Raw genomic sequence first — 19178 nt, 5'->3', positions numbered from 1 at the left:
TTTTAATGAGTTTTCTAAATTAAATTTATTTTTTTCTTCTTACACAAATTTCTTTTTCACATGTGACAAAAAAAATCATTATGGGGGGAGGTTTGTGATTTTGAGATTTTCTCTGTTTTAAATTAAACCAAAAAAATAATGAAATCTAAATCTGCTAACGATTGGAATTCCCAGAATTTTGCTTCCTCTTCAGTGGTAAATCCTCATCGGAATCACTCAATGTCAAATCCACCTAAACCAAATAAAATCCATTGAAATGATTTACCAAGCAAATTGGACAAACAACTTACCGTTTCTCCCGTTGTAGAAGATGGTTCTGCTGCTCCTTGGTTATTGGCTGCATTCTCTGAACTTGCACATTTTGTCGATATTACTTCTGGGAAGAAGGCAACAAGAAAATTAAGAAAAACAAAATTATTTAGTGGGAAAAAGTTTAATTAACTCACCTAAGTCATCTGATATAATCTCAACATTAGCCATTAATGATTTAACAGGAGTGTCCAGAGCTTGTGTGTCAGATTTTAGGACATGAGCACTCCAGGATCCATCCTCATGGAGTTGAATTTCATTACTGTCTGCTCCAAGATTTTTTGAGGCAATTACCTCTTGGAAGTAGCTGCAAAATCAAAGAAGAAAAACAGGTTAAAGGGCAAATGAGTCAGGAAGGATACAAGAACTGAAATCAAGGTTAAAGACCCCAATCATTTCAGGATAAACAAACTTCTAATCAGCAAATCAAAAAAATCCAGCTAAGCTTATGGTAGCTGAGATTCTTTACAAGTGACCTCGAAATGCGTACAACCCGGAATGTGCGAAAATTCGATTGTGAGTTAAATTTTGGTAGTCATTCGACATGCAAAAATAATTCACAAAATTGATATTATTGGCTTTTGGAAAATTGAAATTTGTCTCCTTTTCGTTCTTTTGGGGACGAGAGTACCCATGAGTTTTCCAATTTCCCAGAGGCGGAGAAAATTCTTTCTCTACAAAAGTATCATATTTGACCACTAAGACTTACAATAAAGTGAGTTTTACTGAAATTCGTTCGCTGGATATGTTGTGGTCCGGAAAGAGTTAACAGTTTATATAAAATAACGGTATTCCGTGCTACAGGTAAATTTAAGCAACTTTAAATTTATCTGCGACCTGAGACCTTGCTTTTACTACTCGAATAACCGACTCAAACTATCGAAAAAAAAAAACAGTAGGGGAAGTGCTTATAATTTTGGGCAGTCTGCTTATAAGCATCGAAGTTCCAAGTTTGAAGTGCGATATTTTCAATACTAATTGACTTTTCTTGTTACTCTCTTTTCAGAAGGATTGTTTAGAAACTTGGCAAGCTATTTATCATCTCATTTTTACTAAAATTAGTTTTAATACGTTTAAAAATGAATTGATATGTAGAGGTGAATTTGACTCTTATTTTGGACAACTTGGTTATTAATTTGGACAACTTGGCTGTAAATTTGGACAGATAATCCGCCTCAACAGGATGCCCATTGTTCTTCATTTTATGAACCAATCTTACCAAGTCCTCTTCCTGGTCATGTAAGGGAAACGTGGAATGTCACAAGACGCCCAGAAACTTTCCATATCATTCATTAAAGTGAGTTGACTTCGGTACTCCAAGTACGTGCGGATTCGCTCATTCCCTGCCCTTTCCGGGAGCCTTTCAAGGCATTTCTCACTGCATCTCTTTCGTAGAGATGATGCTCCTTCATTTCTCCAGGCATTTGTCCAACCTAGTCATCACAAAAGCTAAAACTTCACGAAATTTCGTGAGAAAAACACCTGTCCAAAATAAGAATCATCACCTCACTGGTGAATGTCTTAAAAAATTTCCCATTTTTCACACGACAAATATAATTCACAAGGCAAATCTCGCTTCAGGTTAAATGTACAAATCATCAGTAACGTGAATCAACACAATATTCAATGAATATTCAATAATAGCACTCAAAAACAGCGAACAAACTTTGTTAGTACTTCACCAAAACTAAATAAGACTGAAGTAAGCCACGAAGTTCTGTCATATTTCTCGTAAGCAATTGCTCACACTGAATTTTCAACAAAGCAATTTCCACTCAAATCATATTCAAAATTTAACGTATTTAGTGTTAAAATATTCCAAAAAGAACAAATATTTAGATAGAATGCATTATTCATCAAATATTGGAATAAAAATCCATCATTTTAATCAATTTATTTTTAGTGTCCAATGTTATCCTCAAAGTGTCCAAAATAAGAAACTGGACAAAATTAGAAGCATTTCCCCTACAATCCCTCGAATTTTTTGCCTGTGAATCACAGTTGTAGCTACAAAGTGGAAGACCCAGATGAGAACATTTACGCTAAAAGTTCTGAAACGTTTAAAATGTAAACGTCAGTGAAAAAAGACCTCCATGTAAATGTAAAGTCTTAAAAATCCCAAAAACGACAAGATTTTTTATCGATCCTTAAAAAAAAAGATATACATTAGAGTGAAGAAGTACCTTGGTTTGCATGGTTTAAGGCCAGTTGCAGAATATAGAATTTTTTTATGAGAAAAATTTTCCAATTGACCAATTGATCAGCAAACAAAATGATTGTGTCTACCTGAAGGGAGAATCTTACGATAATTTGGACATTCGAATGGCCACTGGAAGTCAAAGACCACCGTATTTGAAGACCTGGACTTCCGCGATGGCCAATTATCGATTTCCACTGGGGTTTTTAGGCCGCAGCGTCAATATTAACTCTTTAACGACGAGACACTTTTTACGGACTTAAAATCAACAATAAAAATTAAACTGAGAAACATAATCAATGATAAGTTTTACATCTAACCTTGGAAAGTCCAACAGAGTCTGATTCGGTGTATTTTGTGCTCTTATGAACAATAGGGACAAAAATAGCCCAAAAATATAAGTAATTTTTCTGACAATATACCAATGAATAATATTTTTCACTTTAATGAAAAATATTACATATGAGTATTGTAGTTTTTATTGCTAAAAGCGTTTTGCTTAAAAAAATTATAAATATAAAAAATAAATAAAATCAATTATAAATTTGAGAATTTAAAAATTCGCCATTTTTGAGCTTAAATATTTATTACATAGCAAATAGCTAGAGACTTGCAAAAAATATTCTAGATTCATTCAACCTTCTACTTTGCAATTACGTATAAATATAAGAAGAAAATAACTTTAGGTAGTCAGGAAAAATTATTTTCTTTATCTCTTTCGCGTCTTTAGGGTCATATATGATCAGGGGAAAAAAGTTTCTTTTTGGCTATTTACATTAATTGAAATCTAACTGGAGTCTTGAGAAAATGAGCCAAGAATCTTACATCCTTCTATTATGATGTCGTGCACGAACAGATAGATTTCAATTAATGTAAATACCCAAAAAAAACTTTTTTCCCCGAGTCATGACATTACCCTAAAGACGCGAAAGAGTTATGGGACACCGGTGTTCTAATCGTCGTTAAAGGGTTAAAAGCTTTCTAAAAATACATATTTCATAATATTCGCCGAAATAATACAAGAACTACAATCAAATTTATTTAAGTCGTGGTACAATATGTGCAAAATTTTTACAAGGAAAAATGAAAAATAGCTTCACTTTTTATTAGGCTTGATGGGCCCCTGGTCGAAACGAATAAAATTGGCTTGACGCGATTTTTTACCCCCAAAATTCAACTCCCAATTGAATTTTCACGCATTCCGAGTTGCAATTGCAAGCACCATTACGAAGTCACCTGTAAAGAATCTCAGCTACCATGAGCTTATCTGGGCTTATCACTGGTCATTTTCTATTTTAAATAGTTCAAGCCCAAATAAAATTCGTAGGAATATCTACAGATTTCTCGGCAGAGGTGTAGATATTTTCTGCAGAAATCTGAAAGATATCTGACGAAATTATTTGACGGGCACTTTCGCATCATTTCCCGTCAAATAATTGCTCTAATTGCCGATTTTACTCGGAGGTTTTTTGAATTGTAACGGTATATTGTAGTACATTTAGAGAAATTCTGTAGATTTTCGGCAGAATTTCTGCCTAGAAAATCTGTAATTTTCGGCAGAAATTCTTCCGAAAATCTGCAGATTTTTGGCAGAATTTCTGCATAGGAACTTTGCATAGTCTCCATTGTCTCAACAAAAATATTGTTGATTTATCAAGACACTGTAGAAGTTACAAAGAAAATGGTATGTTCTGCTTAACAAGCATTAACCGATTAAACATTTTAGATAACTAAAAAGTTGCGAGCAAAAATACTAATTTCTTAAAAATCGCCAATCGAATGATACAAAACCACGAAATTTAGGTCGACACTGTGTTTAAAGTTATCACTTCACTATTCTCTACTTATAACACGACGTCGCAATTTTTTTTATTTTATATAAACACTGTGATATCACTAAAAAATACTCTATTGAATTTTGCAAACAAAATTCGATGAAAATATTCCATCTTTTCAGACACAGCTGTCTGGAAAGTCTGGAATGTAGAAAAAATCTACAGGAAATCGGCAAAATATCTACAGAAATTCGTCAGAGTGTGCACCAGGATTCGTCAGAAAATCTGCAAAAATTTCTGACGAATTTTGTCCCAAGCCCAAATAAAATTCGTAAGAATATCTACAGATTTCTCGGCAGATTTTCGGCAGAGGTGTGGATATTTTCAGCAGAAATCTTAAAGATATCTGACGAAATTATTTGACGGGTTACCATTTACCGGTTCTCAACCGATTTGAACCGCTTCATAAATATCTTAAAAGATCCCCCAAAATAGTTTGAAGAGTAATAAAAATTATATTCGAATAAAAATTACTTATCGGTAAATAACCGGTTCATTACCGGTTCACAACCGATTTGAATCAATTTATAAATCACTCAAAGGACGAAATGTCCGCCTGGGTAATCTCTAAAACATATCCAAAAATGAAAAAAATCGTACGACGCGTTTTCGAGCAATCCCAGAAAAAACATGGTTATGGAGGGGAAGGGGGGGGGGGGGAATGAGGGACATGTTAACGATCCTTGGGTCGACTTATGGGGGGGGGGCCCTCGAAGGTCCCAAGTCGCTATCTCTAACCGTTTGGCCTCTAGAGCTGGCGACAGTCGGACGGACAGACGGACAAACAGCGTGACATTTCTCCGTGGAGTTCGCGCAGCAAAAGTATTCCTAGTTAATAATAAGTATCAAGCTTAATAAAAATATTAAGCTTAAAAGAGTGCAGGGATAACCATCAAAAAAGTGTTTATACATGATCAAGAGGTTTCGAGAAATATAATAGCAAAGTTTGAGCCCGATCCCGAAATTTTAAAGAAGGTGAAATTATTAAAAATCTCACTTCACTTAATGAAAAATAAAATGGTAACATTTAAAAGAAAATAGACTCACCCATCAATGACCAAATTCTCGTAAATCGCTTGCTTATCACACACTGGACAGTTCCACGTGGGTTTCCTTTCATTCATCTGGAGATAGAGACATGCATCGAAGCACTGCAGGTGAGAACAGGTAGATGCTCGACATGGTGTTGTCATTCTCATCTTCCCGAGCGGACAGATCAATGACACTCTCAGCATTGTGGTGGCAATTTCACAATCTGCATCCTCCTTCAGTTTGTCCTTAACTGCAAAACAATTAACCAATTAAATCTTGAGACTCTCAAGAGCCGCAATGCTTCAATGAAATTACTTAGTGCTCTTGTGACATCAGCAGCCTTAATCCCTTTTGTCTTGAGTCGCTGCAGAAGCTGCATGGAAGTTAATTTCTTCACCTGAAAGGTCAAAAGGAGGAGTAGAAAGGAATCCCGCCAGAGTGAAAAGGATCAAATGAGAAAAGACTCACAAGGTAAATTGATGCGACATGACCGCGATTGAATTCTGTGCACCAACTGACTTGAACAGTGTTCGGAACCAGTGGCGATAATTTTACATTTCCAGTAATATTTACAGGTCTCGGTGGACGTTTTGGCTCAACACCAGGCTTATTTGTCGGAATGGGATTCTAGAAAAAAAGAAGAAATTTAAGAAAATCCCATAAAACTTACACGAATTGCAAAGATAAAGATTTAGATTAAATTTGAAAATTTTTTATCAAGAGCAGGGAAATGAAACAATGATCAAGTGATTTAAAAATTAATTTGAAATCACACTAGGAAAATTATAAATTGCTCTTGTTTTTCCGTCAATTTTATTTAATTGAAATTAGAAATAATATTTAAACAGTTGCGGTAATCATTAAACAAACTTAGAAATAGATTTCCTTTTTTAATTTGCACAGCTGTTTTGCTTTTGCAAGAATCACTGTACCGTAGATGCAGACGACTTTGCCCCCCTACTGTTCGCAAACTTTATCGTTATTAACTCTATTTAAATTAAATTTTTGAGGACCAAGGCCGGCTTTTCCACCCTGAATAAAATAAGTTTAAAAGTTTAAATAACTGAAGGACTAAGAAAACACTGCAGGAATGTAATGCAGTATAGGGGAAAGGCTCATATTTTTGGACAGTTTCTTATTTTGGACACTTTGAGGATAAAATTGGACACTAAAAATAAATTGTTTAAAATTATGGATTTTTATTCCAATATTTGATGAATAATGAATTCTATCTAAATATTTGTTCCTTTTGGAAGATTTTAACACTAAATACGTTAAATTTTGAATATGATTTGAGTTAAAATTGCTTTGTTGAAAATTCAGCCTCATAGCAAACTTCCGCGGAAATTCCATTGGAAATTTTGCGTCAAATTCCGCTCATTCCATGGAATTTGGACGCTAAATTTTCGCAAACTCTTCCATGGAATTTTGGCCAGGAGGCCATGGAAATCTAGCATCACTTTCAATTGGAAGTCAATGGAAAGTTTATGTGGAAAATTACACGTTAAATGAATTGAATTTGAATTTAATTTGAATTCATTTCATCTCATTCTTGATCTTTCCCACCCCCCATGCGTCCACCGCCGTCTTAGCGTTGATTCTAACCTCCAGGACTAATCGGTGGAAATTTCCTTTCTCTGGTTGTATGTTACGGTTTTACAATATGTTTTACATTTCATTCGGGACAGGTCAGTCAAAAAGAGAAAGCGAGATTGCGAAGCTAATCTAGTAGGCTGCATGGCAATTTAAATTTAGCCTAATTTCATAACTTCTCATAATCACCAGTATGTCCTCGGATTCCACTGGAATTTTCCATGGAATATTCCAGAAGTTTTCCTATGGATTTTCGATGGATTTTACCGCAACACGCTCCCTTTTTTGTATGAAAATTCCTGCTTATTTCCTGGGGAAAATCCAAGGAATAATTCCACGGAACATTCCACAACCTTTCCATACAGTTTTCTAAGAAAATTCCACACGTTTGTTCCTTCGCTTTACCCCTAGAAAATGTTTGTGGCGCTACAAAATAGATTAATTATTTTGCTCGCAAATTTTATGCAAAGATCTTAGTGATTTCTGTGTTACCTATAATATTTATTAATTATACGACGCGGCGTTTTGTGTAGATAATAGTGAAGTGATAGTTGAAGTGAAGTTGTCCAAAATTCGAGTCAAATTCACCTCTTCATATCAATTCATTTTTTTAACGTATTAAGACAAATTTTAGTGAAAACAAAGACAATAAACCCTTGCCCAGCTTCTATACAACCCTTCTGAAACGAGAATAACAAAAAAAGTCAAATCGTATCGAAAATATCGCACTTCAAACTTGGAATATCGATGCTCATAAGCAGACTGTCCAAAATTATGAGCCTTTACCCTATGTGTCGCATTTTTTAATACATTTCAATAATTTACCCAATAAAAATGTTTAAATTTGTCATATTACTTTGTCATACTGCTACAGAATTCCCCAGAAGGATTTATGATTTTCAACAATTCCTGATTGCTTCATGATAATATTGATTAAAAAATACTTACTACTGGGTGAATTGTATGATAATTTTGAAAATTTTGCTTTAAGTTCAGAAAATACGCGGGGCAGCTTTATGCAGGTTCATGGAGACTGTTTTCTGCGTTCAATGAATTATTTATTTTAACTTAAAACGTCTAAGAATAATCATGTAGAAAGCTCAGTAACTTATTTTTCTTAGAATTTGCGAAATTCAATAAAAAAATATCAAAATATAATAATAATAATAATATAATATAATTCTTCAAAACATTCTAAATCTGAAAGTCTCAACTTTCTTTAGTACTTTAAAAAGGACAATGGGCAGAAATATATGGGAGCTGCTCCAACCCTTCGCCAGAGATAGGAGTAGGCCCATTTTGTAGGTATTGGTGTATGACTTAAAAATTGCCGAGACCCAAGTCAAAAAGGACTGTCAATCCTTGAGAAATTAACGATATCCTTCTGAAAATTCACAAGTTTGACATTTTAATTCTTGAAAACGGCTCAACCGATCTTAATGAAATTCGGGTTAAAGTTAATGTGCGACCTAAGCTTTAAATATATATTTTTAGATTTTACCTTTGACTGTTCTATCTGGTGCATTCCATACAAACAAATTGCGTTTTAAAGCCTTCGAAAATTACAGGACAATAAAATGAAGACAAAAAATCGTATGACAGGAAACCATTGGTAATTTGGGAGTTCTTGGAGTGTCTTTAACATTTCTCTTGAAGAAACTTCTACTCCGTCGCGTAAAGTTTCTGTGATATCTTAAAATAAAAGTTCTTAAAAAATAGGTGTATTATTTTTATGAAACTTGCTTTTTTCTCGATAATGGTATATCGTAAGTTGTCAGTGCCAAAGTACAATTTCCAAAGGGGAACTCATGGAATATTTTAGGATTTATTAGGTAAATCTGGAAAATTGCAGAGAAAATGAAGAGATAAAGATATAGTTTGTTCTAGAAAAATCTTCATTGAGCCCTTCTTTACAAATATTGTTCTTTGAAATTACCAACATAACATACACTGTTATTTTATAAAAGAAGTTTTGTAAAAAAAAAAATTGTCACTTCTTAATAATATGTTGGTCCCGGAACAAAAGTTTTTACCTTTTCCAAGACCTATTCGATTGTATAGGTTTCATTCGTGGCGAAAGGTTGAACCATTTTGCCCATTGTCCTTTATAGTTTTCAAAATATGTTTCTTTTTAAAACTTTTAAAAATCTCTAAAGGAATACAATAATATTTTAATATTCAGATGAATTTAAGAAGAACTTCAATATCAAAGAAAAATGTATGACATTTAATATTTTCTAAATTCTAATTTTTTTTTTTATTATTTTACAATCAAATCTTTTTCTGTTTGAGAGGCTTCGACATTGTGTGTGGCAATTTTAATCAATTATGGTATAGTCTATGAAAAATAAAGATTGATTTTTCTTTGGAGTATTTGCTCCATTTTGGCATGGAATTGCTCCATGTTGAATTTTCTAGCATTCTGCCGTTTATATGAGATCGTCTTTCTTACCGTCAGACCAATAATATTCTAGAATCTTATCTAGAATTCTTCTTACTAACCCTTATTTCGACCAGAACTTACAAGGATATTCATGAATATGATTCTGTTTCTTATCTCTCTATAAAACAATATCTAAATGTCTATATCTAAAATTTGTTTTGCATTTGAAGATCCCAACGTAGAACACTGGTTTAGGGTTAATAATTCAATCCAATTATTCTTATATCACCCCGATAATTTATGCAAATTTTAAATCTTTCGGTGAAATTTTAAAACAAATATAACAGTTGATGGCTCTTAGACCAAAAGCTTCCTTATCATAAATACTAAGAAGATTTAAGCCTTAATGAAGATTTCTCAGAAGAATACAAACATCTCGTACAAATTCAATTCTTTCCTTTAAATAAGTCCAAAGTCTCACAAAACCATGAAGACTCAAACAATTGGATTCCGAATAAGGTTTAAGATTAAAGTCTTGGAATTTTCCACTGCCCCAAATGAAGATAATACTATCGATTATTTGAAAAATTCATTGCAATTTTGTTCTGAACTCTGCAAAACTCTTCAAACTCGATTTGCGGTTTCTGTAAATTAAACCTCATTTAAACCCAAAACCCATTTTTGAAAAGCAACATCAACTTTAAGCAAATTTCCGCAATATTTTTGTTAATAACTTGCTTTCATATGGAAAGCATTAGGAGAAGTCACACGCCATTTTATCTCAACTGGGTTTAGTTTTAAACCCAAGAGGTTTTTCTCTGTCCCCTGCCAAAAAGTCCGCATTTTGACATTTTTCTTTTGGGATTTGGGATATTTTTAAGCAATTTCATGGGATTTCTGGGAATAAACTTGACCACGGAGATTGAGGATGGTACTCGGATCAGAACTTACCGGCAATTGACATTGTTTCCCATTGACTTTGACAGAGATGTTGGGTGGAAAGTAGTCATCCTGCTCAGTCGTTGTGTCCATGAGGCAGAACCTCAATTGTACCTGTACAGTGTAGTCCACTCTCGAGACATTCCTGATGTCCCGATTGCTGGCGATATCTGTAGCCTGGCTGGGCGACAGAGTAAAATAGAGGGTATTTTCATGGAGACGCTGCGATGATGTCGGTGTTAAAAGTGACGGATTCACCAAAGTTCCGAGGATATCGAAGAAAGCCAACTTCTTTAGTTTCACATCCACTTCCTGTGGGTATCCGGCCACATAATTCATCATCCCATTGTTATTGGCCTGCAAGGGAACCTCACATAAGGTCAGAAAACCCAATCAATCACCCGCTAAAACACTTTTTCAAAACCCACCGACATGACCCGATTGGCGTCAGGCGGAAAGGATATAAGATTCTGATGCTGGTACATCCTCCGCTTAGCACTGCGAGTGATCACACTTCTCGACACGGTGGAGGCTTTTGTTTTCCCGCGAATGATTGTTGTTTTTTTCTATGCAATTTACTCTTTTTTTGGGCTAATGCTCTTTTCAAATCAACGCCACATCGAGATTTTCGGGTTCACAGAGGTTAGCTTCCTCAGTATCTCACAATTTCTCGCATCTGAACACTACCGGCTCCCACTTTGTCAGTCTGCTTCTATTGGCTACTCCTCTGGCTAGGGATTGTGCGGATTATTGGGGCATTTTTGGGGGTATTTGCTACGATAAATAGGATGTTTTGGTGAGACTCCCTCGGAAAAAACTCTCTCTTGACTCACAACTTAGCACTAATGCCGCAAGAGAGACAAACGGCGCTGCTATCGTTCACTCAAACGCCATCTACTCCTTCCGATACTCTCTCCAAGATTTCACAGCTACTGTAATCAATCCCGTATCGAACATCGACAATTTGGACAACATCGCGGGAAAAAGGTTCCTTCGAGGGATAATGAAAGGGATAAGGGGGATCGAGACAACATTTTTCGGTGAATTAATTTTTTCTTTTACCTTATCGTAGAAATATGTAAGTGCTTCCGCATGAAACACGTTCCACGATTGCAGTTTCAGTGGAAAATGTAAAAAATGCCTATTTATTAATGTTTTTTGGAAAATTTAACAAAGTCTGAAAAATCTGTAATGTATCTCGACTTATCATAATCTAGCGCGGAATTTTTAACAAGATGCATGTGATAAGTCGACATACAATAACATAATTTAGAAAAAAATATATCAGAACTCGATAATTTAAATTGACTTACAATAGAAATATTATTTATATTGAATTTGATATATCGATTTTTTTAAAAAAATAAATAGAGCGTAGTTTCAGCAATTTAGTTTAAATCATGTAGCAGCTGTAGCAGCAATACGAATGATTTATATATTTCTTGTTAAGTATTGTTTACAACCTTTCCCTGAGAAAAAAGTTAAATCAAAAGAAAAGTAAAGTCAGCAAAATAGTCAAATATCCAGAAACCTTAATGCTTTTAATTTTTTAGAAAGATTTCCGGAGAGAATAATTTAATAATATTTAATACAAATAACTGAATTCAAGATACAAATTTCATTTATAAACCACATATATAAATTTGATTTATCTATCATATAAGCTCACATATTTACATTTTTTATTGCGCTCTTTTTCAATTTTCTGAATTTACAGGTAAAATTTATTATCTGCTATTTTTTGTGAAATTGTAATTATTATATAGTCAAATTTAATTAATTTTTACATATAAATGTGCTTCAAGTTTTTTTTAACCTTTCTGACTATTTTAATAATGGAAAATTGACTATTGACTTCGCGTTAAATTTATAACCTCTTGTGCCTCTTGTTTACATGAAATTATGACTTACAATCCTTACAATAGTATTGCCATACAAACGCTCGGATTTTACTCTATAAAACTCCAAGTTATAGTATTGTAAGTGGCTTTGCAATACGAAACTCATCAAAATTTCCGAGCAGAATTATTGTAAGTCGCAAATTTTCCTGATTTTTTCCTATTGTAAAACGAGTTACAATACCTAAAATGTCTCAATTGATTTTTTTTACAGATTAGAGCGATTAGAGTATTGTAAACTATTTTACCATAATTAAAGATTAAATATTTACCTGTGAATACTATTTTACAATAATATTGTTTGGAATAGGTTCGATAAATGCTCCGAGCTATTTTTAGTTTTGTTTAAATAACTTTTGCAAGAAGAAATTAATCAACATAAAATTTTGTGGGGATATAGATCTAAGGCTTCTACATCCAATGATACCATCTTTTTATATTACTGTAAGTAGACTTACAATAGTCTTCTTCGGAACCGACGATATGTGTAAAAATATATCAGAAATTGCAACAAACTTAGTTGTTTCTTTGGCTTAAAAAAAGATTGCGAAAAACAATAACTTTTATCTTTCTTAGCTCAGGAAACCCCTTTAAGAAAATAAATTCTGTGCATAATATATTTCTTTTTTTTTTCAATTTTGTGCAAAATATTTTATTTACAGTAGACGAGTAGACTCTCTCTCAATTGGGCGTTTGGGGCGAAATGTCATCCGGTTTATCGATAGATTTGGGCGTCAAAGCCTTTGTAAATTCCACAAAAAGCGCTCAATTATAAAGGATCACGATAAAATACGAAGAACTAAAGCGAATTTAAGGAAATTAGCTTCATAATGGAACGTGAAAATTGTCAACAAAATTTTCCGCCCGATTGAAAAAGAGCCGATTGAGTGAGAGTCTACTGTAGTAAATTTTCTGCACGTTTTAGATTTATTTTAAAAAGGAAATGAGAAAAAAAATAACTTATCAAGTGAATATTTCATGCGTGACCAATAAAAGAATCATATATCCCACAAATTACTCAAGGCTTACCTGAAAATTCCAGTGGAGCGCATGGCCTGAAAAAGCGCCGCAGATCAAAACAAAGCCTCTTTTTCCTGGGAATTTTCTCAGCAAACCCTCCATCGGACTGGCCAGAGTGAATCTCCGTGGTTAAGATGAAACTCATCACGTACAACTTCCTCACATCGAAATTCATCCGAGGAGTCAAAGTTGGCTATCCTCTGAAGCTGAATGTGAGTAAAGTATTTTACCTCGTTTTGAGATTCAGTCCTTCAGCATTTTCTGCCCTTCCAGGTCGTCCAGAAGGAAATAAAGAATGCCGAATACAACCCAGAATTTATCACAAGGATGATCCCCCGGTTAGACTGGTCAGGAGTTTGTTTTGCTGCCGAACAGGTTGGGATTAGATAGATTTCTGAGGAAGATCTGATTACAATGTGATTATACTTCCAGGTGGGCTGTGGCGGAGATTTACCCAAAGAATTCAGTGATCAAATCACAAGTGACACAGAAATCCTTCAGAGATTGCATCACATCCTCCTGGAAATAGACATAATCGAGGGGAACCTGCAATGTCCGGAAACTGGGAGGGTTTTTCCCATTTCAAATGGCATTCCCAATATGTTGCTCAACGAAGAGGAAGTCTAAAAGCATCCTCGGTTGTATTTCCAAAAATAACAAATGCAAAAATAAAAATCCCTATAACAAAAAAGCATCCTTTGTTTTTTGTGTGGAATGATTTTCCCAGGCTAGAAAAGGAACTTCACATTGAGGTCTGTCCGGGTGCGTTTTAGCACTTCTGTGAGAGCCTTGCTGGTCTCCAGGCCCCATAAATCCACGGGAATTCGATCAATGGCCGCTGAACGGCCTCCGGAGAGTGAATGGAGGAACTTCCAGTAGCTTTCCCGGAGATTTAGGGGCTCCACCATTGCTGCATGGAAGAGGGTGGCTGTGAAGGTGCAATAGAGAAAGATTGTGGCTCCGGGAACTCGAGGAAGGACCTTCCGCTCGATGCCCAGTTTGTAGGTGATCTGTAGCATCTTCCACATGATGTACAGGCAAACACTGGTGTCCGGATACTGAGAGAACATTGTACTGGCCAGAAGTCCTGCCGGCAGGGCATAGTACGGTGAATCCCGGCCGATAAGGTGCCTCAGAGAGCAGGATGTGGCTCTGAAAAGGGCAGAAAATCCGCCAAGGAAGAGAGCAATCTTCAGTACTTCGCGGTTCCGGAAGATGCGCTTAAGTGCGGCGGGATTGCGAATGATCTTGCCCATTTGGAAGACGAGGGACAGGGTCACTTGGAGTCCCAGGCCCACGCAGAAGAGCTTAGAGCCACCCTGGAAAGTGTAGGAGGCGCAGGAGTCTCTATGGGGGCATGAAAAGTGCCGTGGGAGGGATTTTAGCAGCCTCATCACCCTGTTATGGACAGCTTTAACTACTCCTCGGAGTGGGAATGCTGCTGGGCGAGGAAGTGGAGGTTCTGGGGCTTCATCGACTTTTCCTTCCTCACTGCGTCCCACAACGAAGCGAATTATGTCAAATAGACCATCGTTCTGGGTCTTGTGCAGCCCTGAACGGTAGTAGAAGAGCAGGAGGGTGGCACTGAGGCCAAAGATGATCACACGACCGTGCTTCACTGGACGCACAAGGCCTCTGGACTCCAGCATCCTCCAGTACGTTTCGGTGGCGACATTTGCAACGTAGAGACAGAGGAGTCCCCGGCGGGAAGGACGTTCAACGAGGATGGCGAAAAAACTAGCCAGCCAGGAAGGAACAAATGCCACGGTTATGAAGTACAGCTTACCAAGCCAACGTCTCAGGAGGCAGACAAACATGGAAAATGTGAAGGCATTTGTTGTGAGGAATGCTGTACTCTGCAGCATGCCCTGGATGGTTCGCCTAACATCCTTTTTCGTAGGGATCTTCCCTCGCATCACGAGGGACAGCTGCAAGATAAGAAATATGAGAGTCATCCCCAAGAAAACCCAGGAATTTCTCACACACCAGATACACTGCTGAATAGATCCGGAAAGACTCTTTGCAGGCCTGCAGAAGGAGTCCAGCTGTGGCATTGACACAGTGATCTGTCCACGGATGCATATATTCCACGCAGGTTGTGGGAATCCCTGCCAATTTGCTGATATGGGTCATTTTTTTTCTGCTACGCAAAATCTCTCCTCCAATTGACTTTTCTGCCCTCTCTCTACACCCGATAAGATTGTACTACTGGATAGTCCGGGAGATTTAGACAACTTGCTGATATTTACAACACTTTATCAGTTGTCGAAATTCCTGCAGAGAGCCAGCCGAGAACTTTGAGTATCATTTGCCCTTTGCCCCCTACCCTGGTTCCGTTTGTCACTCTCCAGGGAATGCCCCACAAAACTTACCTCACTGTCATCACACGATTGACTTGTAAATCATTTTCCCATGAACTTTTTCACGATTGTTCTAGTTGATATTCTATTTATTTTAAATGTTTTTTAAGTCACTTTTCTCTGCTTCTCTCTTTTCTCTTCCGTGCACAAACACAAACACAAAAACCCTCCAGCCAGATGACAAAAACAGCTGATGGGACGCCAGTAGCGCCACATGTGACGGGAGGGGGAAGTGAAAATTGGCGCGGAATTATTACCGCGCAATTTTGATACCCAGGAAAATTGGCAAGAAAAAAGAAAGTGAATTTCTTAGAAAATCGCTGCTGTTTCAATGAAAATTGACTGGATTTCGCAGTAATAATTAGGTGCTTGTTAAGACACTGTTACGAAGAAATCTATATATACTTCACTGACGATAATTACTTGGGTAATTGAACAAGTGAATCATTTATCATCCAATTAAGCATCATAAGCATCCTAAAATAAACACTCCTGAATAAAAAGAACTTTTAAATAGAATAACAAAATCTCATGGATATTTTCGGCTCCAGAAAATATTTTATAAATCCGGTAATTAGTTGTAAAGTTAAAAGGCAATGAACTTGCATTCTGGGGTCATTATCTTCATCAGAGCTTCAAACATTGATTGATGATAAAAATTACTGCATAATGACGCATTTTTGTTTTACCTAAATTCTAAAGGGAGAGTAAATATTATTTTATCTTAAAGATATACAAAAGCTATCTTTCCGTCGGTCTGTGAATTTCCAAATTATTAGAAAAAAAAGTCATATGGACAGACAGAATGACCCAGACAAAAGAAAATAAATTACCAACAATTAAAATTAAATAAATGACGTTATACATACAAAATAGTAAATAGCAAAAAATAAATAAATAAAGTAAAGAAAATTAATATCAGTATGATTAAGTTGTTGGTTTGTTAAAATAATTGTTTTACCAGCAAATTATTTAATGGGTAAAACCGCGTCAAAACGTTTTTGGTAGGGGAATGTTTTGAGACTTCGCACACATTCTGGCTTCGAATGTTCGAATACTTCATATTTTTCTCGTATTCTTTTAATGAACCTGACCTGACCTAATGGCAATATATTTTAATAGCCAATCTTAAGTCACACATCATGAAAAAATAAGTCAGATTCATATTTTAGATTTTCCATCTTACTACTCCATCTGGTAGCTCTCATAGAAACGAAATATATTTTTAATTAACCCTTTAAGGACGATTGGGTCACCCGTGACCCATAGAGAAAATAATTTTTCCTGACTACCTGAAGTTATATCTTTCCAATGTTTGTACATAATCACAAAGCAGAAAGATGTAGGAATATAGGATATTTTTTTGCAAATCTCCAGCTACTTGCTATATAAAAAATATTTAAGCTCAAAAATTACGAATTTTCAAATTTTCACGTTGGTGCTTGAATTTTAATATTTTTAATATTTCTAATTTTTTTTAAGCAAAAACCTCTTGGGACTAGAAACTATAATAACTATACATAATATTTCTCAACAAAGTAAAAATTATAGTTTATTGGTATTTTCAGGAAAGCTTTTATAATTTTCATGGGTCATATATGACCCAATCGTCCATAAAGGTAAAAATACCGAATGGATTTTCCAAGTTTCGAGGTCAGAATGTTTCATGTTTTTGTTTATGTGTGCGCAAAATAGTCAATTATTCGTGTAATTTTGTGTGATATTAGCTGAGATTTCCCAGTGAAATACTGTCTGAAGCAGGTAATATTTTGATAATTTATAAAATACTAAATGTTGTAAATTCATAACTTTTTACTCTTGTAGATGACTTCAAAAATGGAAAAAAAAAAACAATTTCAAGATCAATGACCATGAAATCATCCACATAATGCCCAGACGACAATTTTATCCTGAACGAAAGCGACAAAATAATATACTTGGAACAAGACGTGGATGAAGTGGACTTTGAAGTTTCATCGAGAACGCATCAACGCTGGAAGAACTCCCGGATTCACAGCAATGTGCAACTACGTCTGAAATTCGCAGACAACTAACATTGCACCCACCCATTACCAAGAAACATGTTTTGGAGAAAACTGAGGAAAGGCGCAGGTGCACATGGTGCTATTAGAAAAAAAAGATTATAAGGCCAATTGTATTTGTGAGTCATGCGACATTTATCTCTGTGTTACCAGTATACTCGAAATTGTTTCGATTATCATAAAAATAAAAAATGAAGTAAACATTAATACATTTTTATGATAAAAATTATTGTTTTAGTGTACCACTCTTCAAGATTATTTGAGACCAAAAATTGACTGAGATATTTTTTTAAATTAATTTTTGATCGTTTTAATTTTTACTCGTACTCTAAATAACTCTTTTTATTATGACAAATATATTCAAGTTAGTTCTCCTACAAAAATAAGAGAACAAACGAGTAAACTAGTCATCTGAAAAAATTGTGCTTTTTTACCTTTACGGACGATTGGGTCATATATGACCCATGGTTTTCCAGGACTTCTAGGGATAAGAAAATTTTTTCTAACCATAAATCTGTTATTTAGGCTAAAATATCGAGGGAAAATTTATTTTATTGAATTTTGCTCAGCGGAAAGCTTCTCGTCCTTAAAGGGTTAACCCATTTAACCTACGATTTTGTAAGGTATCTCCGAATTAAAAGATTATATTCAGCATAACCTCAGAATGTAAAAACTGATTTTTACTTGATAGAAAATTAGTATTAAATCAATACGATTTAGCCTTTAAATATTTTAGTTTTATTTGTTTTCTTTTTACTTCAGAAAGTATTAAAATGTGCAATTGTAGTACCAAGATTATCGTAGTAATTTTCCCAACAATTATCGTAGCAAAATTATTTATTCTTCAGCCGATTGCAGAGTTTTCCAACAATTATCGTTTATTTAACATTTCGATTACGATAATTGTGGAAAAAATCGTCCATGCGGTTAAAAAAAGAACAGTTGGGGAAACTGGTGCACTACAAGTATGGGGTAGCGCCGAACACTAATTTTCACTATACGAAACTACTTGGACTATCTCAACCATTTCTTCAAAGGACGAGATAAATTGACTACAAATTATATATTTTTTATACCATAGTTTCATTATTTAGTTAATTTTGCTCCAAATAAAGCGAAAATCCATTCATATTCACAAATTTTAATTTGTTAATTTCTCAGAAAAATTAAAAGTGTACCTTTTCACCATCGAATTTTTCGTCGATCGACCATGTTTTCCAATGAAAAACACAATGAGGTGACTGTTGTTTATTCGTTTTATTTAACATTTATGTCATATTTCTGGCTAATTTTAGTTAAATTAAGGACTAACCTTTATTTTTAACGGTACGTGAAGTTTTCAAATGAAATAATTACCTATTTCGTGAACAAAAAGGGTTTTTCTGAAGTGTCTGCAAATGCTTCAATAGGAACCCCTGGAAATGTTTTTTGGAGAGATTTTTTTTTATTGTTTTAGATGGGAAAGGAGAAAAGACCAGGAATAAGAACAAATCATGCACTCAAGAGCAACTCAACAATGTTTTGGAAGCCTTTCGTCGCGGTTTCACTTACACTGTTTGTCTCCAATTAG

The 19178-nt window shown here is 35.1% G+C and overlaps 3 protein-coding genes across 4 annotated transcripts; 1 reads left to right on the top strand and 2 right to left on the bottom strand.

Moving 5' to 3' along the window:
- Positions 1 to 48: 48 nt before the first annotated feature.
- On the bottom strand, positions 49 to 11195 carry LOC129804769 (E3 SUMO-protein ligase PIAS1). 2 transcript variants are annotated; one of them, XM_055852365.1, is made up of 8 exons: positions 10717 to 11195; positions 10301 to 10645; positions 5842 to 6000; positions 5689 to 5770; positions 5389 to 5623; positions 447 to 616; positions 291 to 373; positions 49 to 232 (listed from the first exon to the last, which is right to left on the bottom strand). In XM_055852365.1, exons 1-8 carry the CDS (start codon positions 10771 to 10773, stop codon positions 155 to 157), a joined length of 1209 nt encoding a protein of 402 aa, XP_055708340.1. In that variant the 5' UTR covers positions 10774 to 11195; the 3' UTR covers positions 49 to 154. The 2 variants fall into 2 exon arrangements, with proteins under 2 accessions (XP_055708340.1, XP_055708339.1); XM_055852364.1 differs by having other exon boundaries at positions 291 to 376; positions 10717 to 11172.
- Positions 11196 to 13200: 2005 nt separating this feature from the next.
- Positions 13201 to 13897, top strand: LOC129804798 (multifunctional methyltransferase subunit TRM112-like protein). Its single transcript, XM_055852406.1, has 3 exons — positions 13201 to 13418; positions 13480 to 13581; positions 13639 to 13897. Exons 1-3 carry the CDS (start codon positions 13341 to 13343, stop codon positions 13831 to 13833), a joined length of 375 nt encoding a protein of 124 aa, XP_055708381.1. The 5' UTR covers positions 13201 to 13340; the 3' UTR covers positions 13834 to 13897.
- Positions 13808 to 15905, bottom strand: LOC129804767 (transmembrane protein 135-like). The gene is made up of 3 exons (XM_055852361.1): positions 15579 to 15905; positions 15193 to 15480; positions 13808 to 15134 (listed from the first exon to the last, which is right to left on the bottom strand). The coding sequence occupies exons 2-3, from the start codon at positions 15337 to 15339 to the stop codon at positions 13935 to 13937; spliced, it is 1347 nt and encodes a 448-aa protein (XP_055708336.1). The 5' UTR covers positions 15340 to 15480; positions 15579 to 15905; the 3' UTR covers positions 13808 to 13934.
- Between the last annotated feature and the right edge of the window lie 3273 nt (positions 15906 to 19178).

This window comes from Phlebotomus papatasi, chromosome 2, assembly GCF_024763615.1.
Source record: "Phlebotomus papatasi isolate M1 chromosome 2, Ppap_2.1, whole genome shotgun sequence".
NCBI classification, from domain to species: Eukaryota; Metazoa; Arthropoda; class Insecta; order Diptera; family Psychodidae; genus Phlebotomus; species Phlebotomus papatasi.
The sequence above is the reverse complement of the archived record's forward strand: the minus strand, read 5'-3'. Positions and strand labels throughout refer to the sequence as shown.

Coding starts and splice junctions, on each gene's coding strand:
- LOC129804767 (XM_055852361.1), bottom strand. CDS start 15,339: ATGACCCATATCAGCAAATTGGCAGGGATTCCCACAACCTGCGTGGAA. Junction 15,135..15,192: donor TCTATTCAGCAGTGTATCTG/GTGTGTGAGAAA, acceptor CTTATCTTGCAG/CTGTCCCTCGTGATGCGAGG.
- LOC129804798 (XM_055852406.1), top strand. CDS start 13,341: ATGAAACTCATCACGTACAACTTCCTCACATCGAAATTCATCCGAGGA. Junction 13,419..13,479: donor GCTATCCTCTGAAGCTGAAT/GTGAGTAAAGTA, acceptor CTGCCCTTCCAG/GTCGTCCAGAAGGAAATAAA. Junction 13,582..13,638: donor TTTGTTTTGCTGCCGAACAG/GTTGGGATTAGA, acceptor TTATACTTCCAG/GTGGGCTGTGGCGGAGATTT.
- LOC129804769 (XM_055852364.1), bottom strand. CDS start 10,773: ATGTACCAGCATCAGAATCTTATATCCTTTCCGCCTGACGCCAATCGG. Junction 10,646..10,716: donor ACGCCAATCGGGTCATGTCG/GTGGGTTTTGAA, acceptor GTTCCCTTGCAG/GCCAATAACAATGGGATGAT. Junction 5,624..5,688: donor TGATGTCACAAGAGCACTAA/GTAATTTCATTG, acceptor ATTGTTTTGCAG/TTAAGGACAAACTGAAGGAG.